The 16435-nt window shown below is 46.9% G+C and overlaps 1 protein-coding gene across 4 annotated transcripts in view; it reads left to right on the plus strand.

Annotated features, from left to right (window-relative positions):
* Positions 1–16435, plus strand: part of LOC145976006 (uncharacterized) — a 78592-nt gene that overhangs the window by 38983 nt on the left and 23174 nt on the right. For 2 of the 4 annotated variants that reach the window (XM_083106824.1, XM_083106828.1), the window contains exon 1: positions 14245–14384. The exons of the other annotated variants lie outside the window; for them this stretch is intronic. In XM_083106824.1, the coding sequence (XP_082962950.1) occupies positions 14282–14384 (103 nt within the window). In that variant the 5' untranslated portion in view covers positions 14245–14281. Of the gene's footprint in view, positions 1–14244; positions 14385–16435 lie in introns of those variants that run through there. 4 annotated transcript variants of the gene reach the window in all.

Raw genomic sequence — 16435 nt, forward strand, 5'->3', positions numbered from 1 at the left:
TTTTCCATAATTATTTTCTTTCTACAAAATTATTCGTATTCGAAGGACGGATAAATGGGCGATTATTTTAGATTGTCGAGTGCTATTCAAAACATAATCATATCAAAATTTATATTTTTTTGCAATTTTTAATTACATCATACAATTTAGCTAATGAAAAAAAGTATCTAAAAAAATTTAAATTCTTTGAAACGGCCTCATGTGATTCCTTCTTTAACGAGTCCTCGATCTCGAATCGCATTTTTCGACGAAAATTTGTCGGACGACACAATGCGGCGTGTAATGGATCGGATGGTAGCATCGCTTATCCCTTAGACGAGATCTTCGACGATTACGATTGTTTTCTCCGTCCTTTACTGCTCGAAGAGAACGAGAGAAAGACAGAGAGATAGAAACTACGATGAGAAGCGTCGCGGCTTCCTCGGAGTGGCCGTGAGCCTCTTCTCGTTGCTCCAGTCGGTCTCTCGTAGATGACGGATGGGGACAGTTGTTGCATCGTCGTCGCTGCCAAGAATATCTCTCCGACGGCCACCCTTTCCCCCTTTTTCCTCCTCCTTCTCTCCCTCCGCCTTTATCTCGAAACGTCACTATTCCCTCCTTCTCGTACCTCGTTTCCCGCGCGCGCCGCGCGCTTTCCTTCCCCTTTCACCCTCCCGACTACAACCAACGTCTTTTCGTTTCGTGTTGCTCACCGTATCCTGCTGTCGCTTGCTCTGACGGAGTTCGTTAACGCGTCCCATAACCGCACACGCGTAATTACATACTCGTGCATCTTAAAATCGCGATCTTTACCTCGAAGATTTCGAGGTAAAGATTTTTTTGCAATACGAATCTGAACAAATCTGCAGCATAAATTAATTAAGGGGTTAGTGCAACGAGAATTACGGCTGAATGCGCGCGTTGATACGAATAGAATGATGCATCTCGAGCAACGAAATTAAATCCTGAACAATGTCGGAGGATTAGGGCCGTAAATATCTTCGCGACACCTGTTGGCGTTTATGCGGCCAACTTGTGTATGCTACAAAAGGAACGATTCAAAGACCGATGATCGCTGTTCGACAAAGAGAGAAAGAGAGAGACAGAAAAAAAAAGAGAAAGAGAACTCTCAAGTAAAACCCGCAGGGTGAAATCATTTTGCGGTGTCGACAAGGCCGCGAGGGCAACGAACGGGCGACACTTATCCATCTAGACGTACAAACGAGCCAGTACAGTTTCGTAACAGTCGGCCTGAAAGATTACTAATTAATGCGACTCGCGCACGGAGAGTGCATCGGACGTTTTACATCGAGACGCGTCCACCGCAGCGTTAATAAGACGCCTCAGCTAGCGACTCTGTACCCCGTATAGAGATACTGCTCTCCTGAATCTATATTGAGCGTTAGTTCCACCTCTTTCCCCTTCTCTCTCTCTCTTCTCTTCTCTCTCCCTCTCTCTCTCTCTCCCTCCCTCGCGGTTACCATAGCCGACCGGAGCTAACGGCTTCCCGATTTTTGTGGGATTTTATCAGGGAGCGGTTGTACGCCCGCCGATGCGTACACGCGGGAGCTTACACGCGGAAAGAGAGGCGAACAAGAAAGAAAGGAAAAAAAGAACAAGATAAAACATAGAGAGAGAGAGAGAGAGAAAAGGGAGGAGTAGCGCAGAGCCACTCGAAAACAAGAATCTGTGCGGCTATTGCGGCTTCCGTTACACCGAGTAGATACTATTGCTGCTACTGTCGACGACGAAACAGAGCGCTAGTTCGAACCGGTTTCGAATACACTCGTGTAAAGTGAGTGACAGGCTTTTTGAGAGAGACACAGGGCTTTCCCGCCCTTTCCGCGAGATTAAACCGCGGGACGAAACGCGGATCCATTAGACGCAAGGATCGACTTTAGGCTCATCGAATTGGCTCGAGCCGGCATTACTATTGATTGTCGCTTTCATTTGCGAGATGGAAAAGCTTTTTACATATATATCATGTCTTACTTTATATTTATACAATCAATTTTGATTTTAATAGCACGTAGGAATAATTTTGGATGACATGATATTTCGAAGAGTTTAGATCTCGCGTCTGATAAAACTGATTAGATGCGTTCTCGATAATGACGTTATCACGCATCGCGAAACGGATGGTTTTCTCGCGAAACTTTGCGTACATACTTCGGACGGGAAAGGAGGAAGGGGGGGATTATCTGATTGGAAAGTTCGATCAAACGGTATATTGACGTGCGCGTACATTGCACGCTGCGCAAAACATCCCGTGACGAAGAAAAGCGCCGATAAAATGCAAATTAATTAGAAGAGCGATCGCGCGCCGTCATTCCGATCTCAATTGCATCGAAGGCGCAGCATCCTGAGTCGGATGACTGTGAAAAGTGCGTCGACTATGGTCACGTGATTACCGCTTACGGTGTCAATTTTCTTTCCCCCACCCCTTCGATCTAATAATCCGCGGAAAGTAGTAGACGCCAAATTTCGCGGAGAAAAAAGAAGGCAGCAAAATGAAACGTGATATTTTCCTTGATCGACATCTCATTTTCATATTTAATTTTAGTTCTCGCACGAGGAGCAATTTGCCTGAGATACATATTTCGCCATTACTTCGGTAAATATATCTTTTCTCAATTTTTTTCCCGCATGCGTGGCATACGTGTGTGTGTGTGTGTGTGTGTGTGTGCGTATGTCGCACGTATTATTTATCCCGCGGAAGATTATAGGTTCGTTGTAGATCGAGATGTAACTTACTACTACGAGGATGGAAAACGCCGGACGCGGCTGTGCCGGAATTAACGGAACGCCACCGATAGATAGAGATAGATTGGTATAAGACACTCTTGGTGATTACCCCAATTATGTAAGTTCCGCGAGTCGTTCGATGCCGCCGCGATCGACATCGCATGCGAGGCCGTTCATTAGAGGCGGGGGGAGGGGAGGAGGGGGAAGGAAGGGGGAAGTATTCAGATCGCGCGCAAAACATCGCTACTGTCCTTTCCCATTCGCCCGGCAGTACATTTTCAGCGCGAAATCACGTTTCGTCGACTGCCGGTAGCCGGCAGTAAGTCATTTCGACGACGCGCCGGGCTTTCTACGTAATTACCGCTATTGATTTTAGCGCATTAACGTCGGAAAAATGCGCGCCGTTACATTACACCTCTGGTATTCGCGACACTATCGGAAATCGTGATGCGAGATCGAAATCGAGCACCGTCCTCGAACGAAGGGAAGCACGATAAGGGATGATTCCGACATACTTGAAGGAAACTCGAGCCTAGATTTCGTACAATCTTTGGTTAAATCGCGTGATGGGTTTACGATCACGTATATAAATCGTCGCAAGTATGTCCGAAATGAAATTTATTCCGGATCTTGGCGAGAAAATGCCACCGCAAGAATCGCGTCTCGCGTTATCGCGCGATCGCCGAGCGAGAGAGAGAGAGAGAGAGAGAGAGAGAGAGAGAGTCTAATGCATCGCTCGCGCGACTCGCCCATTCGCTCCGCGCGCAAATTAACGAGCTCCTCCTCGGATGATGCGCTCTCCGCGCTAAGCAACGCTCCAGATAATGATGCTGCGCGTCGCGCGGTTGCCAGCGCTTCCGTTACACGCACCCGGATCAAACCGAATCCGCGACGCACACGCGTGTGCGCGCGAACTGACGTATCCGTAATCACGGCAATTACGTACACGAGAGACAGCGGCCCTCTCGTTGCCGCTTCTCCCTTCTTCTCCCCGTCCGCGAGTGACCGCCCCGATCGTTTACCTCCGCGCGTTTTAATTATTATAGCTTGGCTCGGGATTTTCTTCGCATCCTTCGCGGGAGCGCCGAGAGATTCCACTTGGATTCGCGTTTTAATCGTACTCCTGGCGTGTCCGCGAAATGTGGCTCGCAATCAGACGCATTGAATTCTATTAATTCCGCGAGATTAACGACTTTTGATCCGCGTTTACGTTTGCCGAATAAAAAAGCAGTTATCCGAAAGAAGCTGCGAGATGAATGATCGATTCGAATGAGAATCGACAATCTTAAGTTTCTCTTTAGGCTATTAGTATCCGTCATCCGGTATTATAATTTTTCCAAAACAAGGTATTCGATAAAATTAATCGTCGATCTATATATTGTAAAAAATGTTATGAAAGGAAAGCGTATGATGAACATGCAAGAAATGCGAGCTATAAATTGCCAAGAATAGTCCAACGCAGTTCAAACCCGATTACGCAGACTTAACAAGCGGTATTATGTAATCAGCGGTGGATCGTAATAAAAATGCATGAATATTACGGGGCGTGCAATCGCGGGAGAAAATTAACGGTATCGTTACACGTTAATCACGTCGTAGTTACCGAACATATTCGAAATCAGTCGACGCGATAAAACAATTACGCGCTCATCTCCGCACGTGCGTTTGTAATAATCTAATTGACTTCTGCTCGCGCGCGATTATTAGTACGACATTAATAATTGCAAAAACTCGAGCGCATAATGACGCCGAGTAATTGATATTCAAATAAAATGACGATTAATAAAATTGCGAGAGAATCCATTGAGTATGACCATTCGGTCAATTGATATTAAAATTACGTTTCGTTGCTCGTTTGTGAAAAGGAAAAAAAATAAAAGAGAGAGAGAGAGAAAGAGAGAGCCCAATCGTGACAACGCGAATGTGGTAACCATTACTTTGCGATATTACGACTCGAATAATCATTTCAATTATACGGGCCCGACGCTCTCGCAACCTCCTGGTACATTTTTATTTCGTCATCCGCGATTTTCCAGCGCGGCTGAAAGAAAAAGGAAGACAACGGGAGAAAGAGAGAAAAAGAGAAAGACAGAGAGAAGGGGCGGGAGGCTTTCGTCGTTTTTGCTTTCCCCCTTTTACACGATGTTCCTTTTCACTACCACACGCTTTAAATTCGGTCTGCGCCGGACCGAAGGCGAAACAGTTCCCGGGAGATTCGCCAATGAAGTCAAAAAACTCGCGAAAGAGAGCCGTGCCAAGCGAACACTGACGAGTCGGTGCAAGGCACACGTGGCCGGACGAGAAACGTAGACCCCTGAAGCCCGAAGAACCCTAAACCCGACCGGTCGTTAGTCGCACTTTTAAGTCTGTACCATACGACCGTACTTTTAATTTAGGCGCCCGCCCTCTCATCTCGTCGACTGACCTAAAGACGAGACGAAAACGTGTCATGTCGCGCGACTTCTCGCTGCGGAATAATTATTTTCGTTGGTTCGTTCCTCGCAAACAAGAGGATATATGTACACCTTTCAATCTGTAAATGGGACGGATAATTACACGGGTAAAAATAACTCTTTCATATTTAAAAAAGTGTAATCATTTTTTCTACAGTCCTTTTTTTACTAATTTTAGCTTCTAAAATGCTCCTTTGCATCAATTTTGAAAGATTTCAAAGTCATAAAAACTGTTTTAATGTACTTTTACAACGTTATTGTTACACGCTGGAAAAGTTTCATTCCATTCAAAATGACGTGTGTTGTTGAGAAGCTTCAATTCTTAAAAGAACTTTTTTGAAGATTAAAGTTAATGGAATTTTTGTAATTAAATATGTGGGATATAAATTGTAAATTGAGAGTCATTTGTGAATTCATCTATCGAATATTTTTCAATCGTTTATTTAAACCTAAAAGTTTTCGAGGTTGCTGAATCTGATATCAAAACAAATTCAAAATCGATATAGCGAATGTTAAAACTAAAACAAATTTTGACGAGACCTGCAAAAATACATACATTTGAGTTTTTCAGAATACGAGATGAATTCGAAGTTCAAACGGACGAATACAATTTTCGCAGATTCAAACGATGGTTGCAAGGTTGGATAATTAATCATAATCCTCTTTTTAATATTTAATCGCAAGAATCTTTGACTTTAATTCTTTATAACCAATTTCTTTTGAGAGCTTAAGTTCCGACAAATATTAAATTGTGAACTTGAGCTTTTTAGAATAAAACTTTTAATGCGTCATATACTACTACGAGGATAATAAATTGCGTTAAAATAACTAGTTTTTTTGAAAATTGTGATAAAACAATTCCGATTTAATCCAAAAGCTTATTGAATGTTAAAAAAAAACTGCAAGAAACAATTTTTCGACTTTTTAATTTGTTTCGTTGAATCGTGTTTTATCCATTCGAGGAAGAGATTAATGCAGTTACCGAACATTGTAATATTAAAAGAAATATCTTGTTCTCTTCGTCTTCTCCCGATGGATAATTCCAGGCGCGTGATTGCCAGTGTCAAAGCATGGGGCAAGATTATTGCATTGACAATTTTAGTGATTAGTACTTTGCGAGGATGCTGCAATATCACGCTACCCCCGGAGATTACGTCGAATTACCAGTCACAACACAATTATAATGGCATGTGCAAACGTTAATACTATTTATTCGTTAATAACTCCCGAGTCATTACATACCGCGATGCTGTTATTACTGTCCTTCCAAGATCTATGTTGCGACCAATAATGAAATTCCGCGCTGCATTCCGAAACGTTATCGAACAATTGCGCGCGGATATAATGACCTTTATCGAAGAGGGGGATCTTTATCGATAACGGGGACCAAGGGGCTGCAAAGGCATTGGCTACATGTGTAGCCCGGGCAAAAAAAAAAAGCTTCCGTTCTTGCAGATTGAATTCCTTATCTTTCATACCAGAGATTTAGTTTCGAAAATATCAGTCTCACGAGCGATTAGGGGAATAATGATCGCGTAATGAAGCGCAACGATATAATTAAGCGCTCTTTCAATGCGAAATGAAGAAGAATTCGCTGCAACAGATATAATAATCCCTATCGAAAGAATTGAATTATTTTATTCCCCGTTGGAACAATTAAAACGCGGGCGGGAGTGGAAAAAAAGAAACTCTCCGAAGAGCGATACGCAGCAGGAATTTTTCGACACACCTTTGGCGATTCACGAGGGTCTCCCGTGACCATGTTTAGGCCCGTCGCGGATGATGGAGTAGCGGCGGGAAATCAAGCGGAAAAGAGGAGAAAAAAAGGAGAGCACGAAGGCAAATTCGGGCAATGCACACTTCGCGCGAAATAACTCGCTTCGCCTCTCGATTCATCCCACTCCCGGAGAGCAACCCCCTCGTCCACCGCCTCGCTGCCGCAACCCTCGGTACCCCCCGTCCTCGCTCTCCTTCCGTTGCCGCGGCCGCCGCCACCGTCCTCTCCCCCTCCCTCCCTCCGTCCTCCCTCGTCGTCGAGCCCTCCGCCGCCGTCACCGCCACCGCCAGCACCACCCGTCGTCTACCCCACTTTCGTGCCTCCACCAATGTATTCCTGGCGTTTCGCACTGCAAGGTCAACAAACTTCTCCCCGATAAAAAATAAATGAAACGCAGAACTGTTTGAAATTGTAACAGTGGCAACCGGGGGAGATTGCTCCCGATAAGTTTAAAGAGGCACGATTCCTTCGGTCGCTCCCTCACCTAGAAACTTGGCGAGGTGGTCATTCCCTTTTTCTTCTTTTTTTTTTTCGATAAAGAAGCGCGATGAATACGCATCCGAGTCGAAAATCAGAGTTCGATGACTTGGTGAGAATCCGGATTAGTAATCCTGCTTTGCAACTTTTTCCGCGTATCGGTTTCTTAAAAATTTACAATCGCATAATTTCGAATTATTTTGAATAATAAGAGAATAAAAAGTAAAAATAAATCAACAATAAATGATAAATAAATAGGATAAAATTTTTATCTTATTTATCACGGCGAAAAGTAATGTACGTGGATAAATATTTTAATATTTTATTAAATATTATTATTATATTATTTTATTAAATATTTAAATATTTTAATGTTTTACTTTATTTCTAAGATTCCATTACTTCTAAACGTACATATTATTTTGCTGTAAATTCGTCACTATATTAGGCATTGGCAATCACTAAATCCACCGTTTAAATTTATGTGGCATGCCGGTGATTAATCACATTATTACAATATGCCGCTCACGCATCGGCGACACAAAGTTCCTTCATTGCGATCGATCGAAATGCAACGGATGTTTATGACTGGCGGGTGCGCGCGAGAGCCATTGCCCCGTCTTTTATCTCGCGTAATAAGCGGCCGTTTAATTGCCCATAATCGAACACGTCGATTGCTAAAGAAGTCCATTTTCTTGACGTTCATAATATCGTGAACATCGATTACACGAGATGGTAAAATTGTACAACTCGTTTAATTGCAAACGTAATATCAGCCTTATAATCAGCCTCAAATATTGTTTTTATTCGATCCCTGTGGACCAAAGCACATAACAATACATCGTTAAAAGCACCTAGAAAATATGCGTATTGATTTATGAATTATTTCATTGAAAAGAAACCCTTATCTTATTGGAATATTAACATTTATTTCAATTATTGCACAGAATTAAAATAACACACATATACGACAGGATATGTGGGTGTTATTTTAGTTATATACATATAACTATTTTAAAGAGAAAAAGGATATTGTGTGTGTAAATGTTTCTTTTTTGGCTTTTAAACTCAACGCGCGGGAGGGGGGGGTGAAACATTGTTTCATAAATTTTATTAAAAATGCAGTCTCTCTGGGGTCTCCTGGTCCGATTCTGTTCTCGTTGCTTTCAGATCGCATCCACCCATCGTCCATCCCACGACGTAGATTATCGTCGCCGATTAAAATCGCATTAAATTTTCACTCGTGACTGAATCCCGCGTAGATTCCCGGAAAAGAAAGAGAAACGTCGATCGAAAAAGAAGGAGAACGGTCGTTCGTTTGTCGCTCACGCGAGTAGTCGTTTGAGAGGAGATTATCATTCGTTGCTCGTCGTAACGAGACTCGCGCGTCGCCGAACGCGTGCGATTCAGTCATTTCGCAAATAGCATCCGAGAGTACGAAATATCTCGAGACAGTACAAATATTTTATTACATTAAATTGTAGCAAATTAAATTTACATTATCATTGTACACTTGTGCGATATTAACGTTTACCTAATTATTAAATATTATGCGTTACACTAACGTTACATAGATCGACTTTACACGCATGCAACGCGGATTCCTGCAACGACGTTCCATTAGTCGTCCTGATTCGCGGAAATTTGCAGACTTGCGTTGCATTCGATGTGACCGATTCGGACGTAATTACACGACCGGAGCAAGCGCACGCAATTGTCGTCGCTTCTTGCTCGCGTGCAAAAACCTGGGGATCTTAGTCGCGATATCGGAAATTACTATTATCCTGGATCCGCTAACGTCGACGTTAACGCGATATTTCTAGACCGGATTTAACGGTGTGACCGGGCGAGATAGGGGCCCGAGAGCGCGACGGCCGGAGAGGATGGGATGGGGGGGAGGGGGAGGGGGAGGGTAGGGTCGGCAAAGAGAGAGAAAAAAAGGAAACGCATACACGACGCGACGATGCGCGTGTGGAGAAAAGGATATTGCGCCGGACCGAACCGCAATCTACCGGCCATTATTTTTGCCCCATCCTGCGTGTGTATGTGTGCGTACGTGTACGCGAGCGCGAACGCGCGCGCGCGCGCGCGCGTTCTCGTTCCGTTTACCCGTTCGATCTAATTTCTCGCGGAGGCAAATGATCTCCGGCGGCCGGCGCGGAAGTCGGGGCCTCTTCATCTTAAGAGAGCGAGCGCTCTCGCTTACTTAGAGCCGGCCCAACGTGGTAGGAGCTCGTTCGCCAAGTCGTCGAGTCGTAAACCGACATTCTCCGGAAGACCTCGCGCGCTGAAACCAAAAATCATCGGAGCAGGTCCGCGCGGCGGCAGATCGGCGAGAAAAGTCCGCGGTGATTAGCCGGCGCTAGGCGTTAACGTTGCGCGAAGCAGGTTTGGCGGGGTCGCGGGGCGCGAGGGGAGGAGGCGAGACAGATAGATAGATGGACGTATAGATAGAGAGGGAGAAAGCGCGCGAAAGAGCGAGAGCTCTCGCAGGGGGACGAGGATGAGAGGAGCGAGAGAGAGGAGGAGAGGAGTGGTCCCGGCAAACAAGAAGCGAGCCGCAATGCATTCGCTCTACTCGCTAGATATAAATACGCGACAGAGGGCAAGGAACCAACCACGCCTGCACCGGCAGCTACTGCCTAACGACACCGACACGCACACACGCAGCCGCCTCATTGTGATAAAGTGAAAGAAGAAACGGAGGTAGACAGAGAGAGGGAGAGAGAAAGGGAGAACGAAAGAAGGAAACGGCGAGAGAGAAGAGGATACGAGAGAAAGAGAGAGAGAGGGAGAGACAGGGAGAAAGAAAGAGAGGCGCGCAAGCTGCTGCTGCTGCTGCGAGTTCGTTCATGCGCCCATCCGTGCGCTGCGAGTTGTGGACGAATGTGGTCGGCCCGAGTCTTTCTCTTTCTTTGTCTCTCTCTCTTTCTCTCTCGAAGACACGCGGCCAAATATTGCATCGCCGGATAAATATAGGCAGTCGCGCACTGCGCGGCTGCACCAGCCCTAACGCGTACTTTTCTCCACAGCTCGCGTCGTTCGCTTTCGGGCCGGCTACTACTGTACACATCGAGAGAGAAGGAAAGAGAGAAAGAGAGAGAGAGAGATGCGACTGCGGCATTCCTCTCCCGCGGCTCTCTTTCCGCGCCGTGCCGCGCGAAACGATCGTTAAATCCGTTCTTCGTTCGTGGCCGAGAACTTGGCGATAACGATCTCGAAGCCTGCGACGTTTTCTTTTCTCTCTCTCTCTCTCTCTCTCTATCTTTTTTTTTATCGAAAATCGGTACTATATTCCCTTCGGGCCTCGAGCAGGATCCGCTTCTACATCCGGGCAAGCATGTGTTACGCTTCTCCATAAAAATTCCGAAGATAAATAGAATTATAATACCGCTATCCTTCCATTTTATTCCATGAAAGAGATAGACGATATTATCGAGGAAAATTGATAGGGCAACTGTTCTCGAGATGTTGCTGCCTCCGCAAAGTGAATCACAAGCCCACTTTATCTTTCACGAGACCGAATTCGAGGCATGCACGATATTGTTCGTGATTCGCGAGCTAGAGTAAAATTTACATAGACAATACATTCGATGCATTCGCGACGGGATCATTTATAGAAATTTATCACGAGACGCGATCGCGCGAATCCCTCGCGATCCCGCGTCGCTTTATGGCTCATGCGGTGTCGAGCGGTTATCTCGCGACTCATTGCAGCGAATACGATAAGTTGCAATCGGGTCAGTACAACGATGCATTGTAAAGTGTATCGTCGACTTGTGAATCTTCTCTCAACTCTGTCGAAGCTAACGCGACCAGCTCGAATATCCTCGACGCGTCCCGAATCTCTCGTTTCCGTAGCTTACGTAAGGGAACATTGTTGTACTTGTCTTCCGTCAATAATGGACGATGTTCAAACATCCCGTCGCATATGGAAAAAAAAAACTTTCTCGAATACATTTTTCTCGACCTAGCAAAATTGCGAACACAAGCCGGGAGAGAGATCTATTGCGAGAGAAATTCGACAAGAGGCCGACGTTATCATTCGCGTTATTATAAGTGCTTTTCTCATCCGACTTATGTATCACGCTCGTTGATTGTGCATGCTAAGCGCATCATTAACAGAGAAATGTCCTCGCGAATTGATCATTTAATAAAATATAGCGAACTCTTCCCGTCTTTCGGCATCGAAGCTGGAATTGATGGGGATTGTTGGATTCGGAGGATGAACGAGAGAGAGGAGATAGAAAGAAGACGAATCTCCTTCTCGTGACGAACGTTTTACGAGGCGAAGCATCGTATAATCAGACGCGTCGCGTCTCCTCCCGCCTCTTACGAGCGCAAAGTCCGCCGTTCTCGCGGGGCGCCGGCTTTGTTTTCGCGGCGCTTTGAGCGCGCGCCGCGAGAACGAGCACGTGGCCGCGGCGAGGCCGCGGGGGCAAACAGTCAGTGAAAATCATCGGGTGCGCGGACATTGGATGGCGGGAAACGTGCGTGATAGCGCGCGCGGCCGCGGAGGGAGGCCCTAATCAACCTGGCGCGTGAATCTAACCCCACGCGAGAAACAGGGGTGGGAGAGACGGTCGGAGGAGATCCCCGAGGCGGAGGGCGGGGGAGGAGGGGAGGGAGGGGGGAAGCAGAAGACGCGACGGTGCGCTCCTCTCGCCGCGACGATCGGCGGCGAGACCGGGGACAGAGAGCGTAGACGGTTATCGCGGAAGTTCGGCAATTATAGGTGCCGAGTCGTCCTTTTTTTCCACTCGCTCTCTCTCTCTCTCTCTTTCTCTTTCTTCCTCCGTTTTTTTTTCTTTCTCTTTTTTTTCGCCGAGTGATATTGATTTGGGAGAGGCAGTTCGTATTCGCGGCACGAGCGTACCTTGTGACTCGCGGAGGCGATGCCGCCGCCAGCCAGCGCGATGCATCACGGCGCAGCGCGCATTGAGGGGTACGCGTCGCTGCCGAGAGTGAGAGAGGATCGCGGTGGCGAAGATGGGGTCGAGGGAGAGACGAACGGACGGAGAGAGAACGAGCGAGCGGGCGAGAGAGAGGGAGAGAAAGAGAGAGAGAGAGGCTAGATGCGATCGGCGGGTTCCCCGCCGCGCACCGGTCGTTCCCCTACGCCGAAAGGCCGCCCCACCGCGTGGACCGTCATCCCCTGACGACGCGGTATCAAACCCCTTCCACCGGTTCAACGAACATAACTTCCTCGCTTCACCTCCTCCCGACCCACCCCCTCCCGCCGTCGGTCCTCGCCGGCCGTCTCGTTCTCCACCATCGCCACCACCATCAGCCTCCTCTCGCCAGGAACGAGCGCTAAATCTCGGCAGCCCCGGGTCTTCTCCGATTCGAGATGACAAAATTCGACCGGTTTTTCAAGTCGAAAAATCGGATCGTCGATAATGATTGCGACATCCGGGAATCGAGACTCGATCGAGCGTCATGTCCAGAATATCGAAGGCGTCGGATTATGCGAATTAAATCAATTTTCCGAGAAATGTAAATCTTTGATGAGGATTAGCTACGATTATCGTCGATTTTCTCGAGCAACTTTCAGTTATGAGCTAAATTAAATTTGAACTTTAATGTTTCCCCCTTACGAGTCCTCCCTCGTGCTGTCTCCTAATTTCTCGCGTCGCAACACGACGCATCTAAATAAGTCCTCGATCTAATCTGAAGAGTACTTTTAGCAAATCGCGCAATTCTCTCCGAGAAAGCTATGCGAGAAAGAATGCCAATCACCGATAAATTATTCGACAATAAGATCGCGAACCGAATGAAGAAACGCGAGACAATCGCGAGTGTCGTCTCATCTCGCTCCGTATTGTCAGATATTAGGCCCGATCGCGGCGTGTGTCACGTGTCACTTTGTGACAGACTCCGGCGACTCGAGTGTCCTTGGACGAGTAACTCGGTCCCCTCCACCCTCCGGCCCCCGATCCGTATTTTGACGGACCGAGCGGGGGGAGCGATGTTGCCCCCGCGGATGCATCCACCCCTGCGACCGTCGCTACCGTCGCTGCCGCCGCCACCGCCGCCGCCACCGGCACCTTCTCCCCGCTCTCGCTCTCCTCTCTTTACCCGATGTTCCCTATACCATCCCAAACCCGAACCAGTCCAGAAATCCCCCACTCTGATCGCGTGTGCACCGCGACGACGGAAGCGCGGCAACGCCGCAGAGCGCTCGCCAGTGTCTCGGTCTTGGCGAGTTACTCGGGGGGCTCAGGCCGAGTCTACCGAGATTGTGTCTACCGGCGCGGGTAACCCGAAAGCGAGTGTGGCGAGGATTAAAGTCGCGGGCCGCTCTACGGCATGCGGGACCGTCTCGCTGCTGTCTGAAGGCCGTACGGGAACGCACGAGGGACGGCGCGCCAACGATAAGAAAAGTTTCACGGCCGCGGCGGATCTAGAGGAGGAGGCCGCCGACGACGACGACGACGACGACGACGACGGCGACGACGACGACGACGACGACGGCGACAGCGACAGCGACGGCGACGACGACGAGGACAAGGACGAGGACGAGGACGAGAACGAGGACAAGGACGAGGACCAGGAGAAGGACGTAGAGGAAACGGTGGAGGAGGAAAGGAGACGGGCGCAGCGGCGAGAGGAAAAAGAGGAGAACGCATCGTCGTCGCGCGGTAGACGTAGGGAAGAGGAGAGACAGGCCGACGAGACGGGCGCCGCGCGCTCGCACGTTGCCGCGCCGCGCATCGCTATATCGCGCTACACGCGCGTCGTGATCCGCGTAATACGCGCGTACGCCCCGCGTGAAGCGCGCGCGTATACGCGAGCCATACATATTTATATGAATACACGGTGACCCGCGCGCGGAGATAATACAGTGTAAATGGCGCTCTCGGCGCAGAACCAGTCGACGTCGTACGTGAACTTGTATTACTCGATCGTCCAGCGCGCGGCGACGCGCTACTTTAAGGAATACTACAACTCCGGTGAGTACCTGGCGCCCCGCGCGTGTCATCACACGCACGCACCACGCACACGTACACGGAGGAGCGCTCGTTTTACCTTCTCCTCCTCCCTCGCGAACGTTATCGTCAGACACCGCGTGCCGGTGATTCCACCTGCGCGTTCACGACCACGTTTTGCCGAAACGTCACGACGTCATCGCGCGTCGCGCCGCACCGTGATACACGCGGCTTCGAGTTTTCCCGCCGGTCCCCCTTCTCGCTTTCCCCCCTCGCGCGCCCGACGCGAGTCTGTCTTTCTCACGAGTCCCTCATTCAGAAAACCCACTCGAACCGCCGGTAATTTTCAATCATTTCGCTTTCCCCTCCCGTCGACGCTGCGGACACGTGAAAAATGATTTTAATCACGTGGCACGTGATGAAAGATAGCGAGATATACATCTTGTTGTGTTTATAACTTTGAGAAGAGTCTACGAAGACATTGGAATTACATCGTTTTCCATCTCGCCGTGTCTCTCATCCGAATACTTTCTCTCTTTTCTTTCTCTCTCTCTCTCTTTCTTTCTCTCTCTCTCTCTGTCTTTCTTTCTCTCGTCCCCTCCCTCTATCCCATGCACGCGTATGCACGTATACATACCAGGATAGTTACACGGACGCACTGTAACGCGCCGGCGACCACTACTGGCAGAAGTGCTCTTCCGACTTGCGATTAACAACGCGCCGCTGGCCAGACACGTGTCTCGTACGAAACTCGTGTGTGTCTGCGGTCGAACTCGGCAAAGCACGCTCAAACGAGAGAACAGTGTTTAACGTTGGGAGAACGAAAGCGAAAGAGAGAGAGAGGGAGAAGAGAAAAGAAAGAGCGAGAGGTGCGCAGGGTGAAATACCGAGGGGAAACGGAGGGTACCGCTGGCCGTCGGTCACCTCACGAATGTGTTGTATGAAGCTCCTTGCGTAGCGCGACACATACAGGGTGAGAATAGTCGAGTATCGGCTGCCGCGCGAGGCGGAAAAATGTGTGTTTGCGAGGAGAGATCGAGAAAGGAGGATGTTTACTGCAAATTCCCCCCGAGAGACTACCGGTAAAATAATGTAGCGAAAGTACGAATTGGAACGACGAGGGAGAACGTGGATAAGCGAGCCGGCTTATATCGTATCGTGATGCGCGAATAATTGGAGACAAAATATAAGAATCGAGATTAATTTAAATTAATTTTAATATTAATAATTAAATATAGAAATTTGTTTTTATTTTTATCGATAATTGAATGGAGTTTTTTTATAACAGCGATAAGCTTTATTAATTAGGAAACTGAATCTTGGAATGATGAAATCTTTTTATCATGATAGATGAGAGAGAGAGAGAGAGAGAGAGAGAATATTTAGAAATTGAAACAGTTGTAAAGAAAATATGTAAAATAGCGCAGTGCGCTGAGACTAATGTGCATAGAAAGCACTTTATAAACTTATCGTAATATCTAGATCATGTTTCGACGATAAAATCATTTAAAAAAGAGACTATAAAAAGAGAAAAAATACGCGCCTTTTATTATAATTGACCTTCCATCGCAAATGTATAAACTTAATCGCTGCGATATAAATTAAATGATATTAAATATGCCGATAAGTATGCATGTAATTTGAAGGAAAAAATCAAAGAAAATATGAGATGTATGATTTACACATAAGTACATCCATTGAATGTGTTTGCGTATAGTAAATATTATCAATTTTTGAAAAAGTATGTCGGTTATTTTGAACGATATAAATTATTTTAGATGTAACTAGTAAATAATTTTAGTTTTCAAATTTGACTCACACCAATTGATACATCATAAATTACATTAAAAGCCACTATATAATAAAGCTAAAATAATATCGCGTCACAAATTTTGGATATGTTAATTATGTATTTGCAATATTGTTCACGGTAATGATAAGTGATCGTTGCTCATCATAATTGATCCATACCTTCTAATTACTGGAAACCGAATTAATTTGTCGTTCGTCATAATTGCGAGTTATATTTTTCAGTTTAACAATTAACTGCAATTTAGTTTAACAATTAACTGACA

This window comes from Camponotus vicinus, unplaced genomic scaffold, assembly GCF_025532165.1.
Source record: "Camponotus vicinus isolate PSW18456_S1 unplaced genomic scaffold, iyCamVici1.0 SCAF_8, whole genome shotgun sequence".
Taxonomy (NCBI): domain Eukaryota; kingdom Metazoa; phylum Arthropoda; class Insecta; order Hymenoptera; family Formicidae; genus Camponotus; species Camponotus vicinus.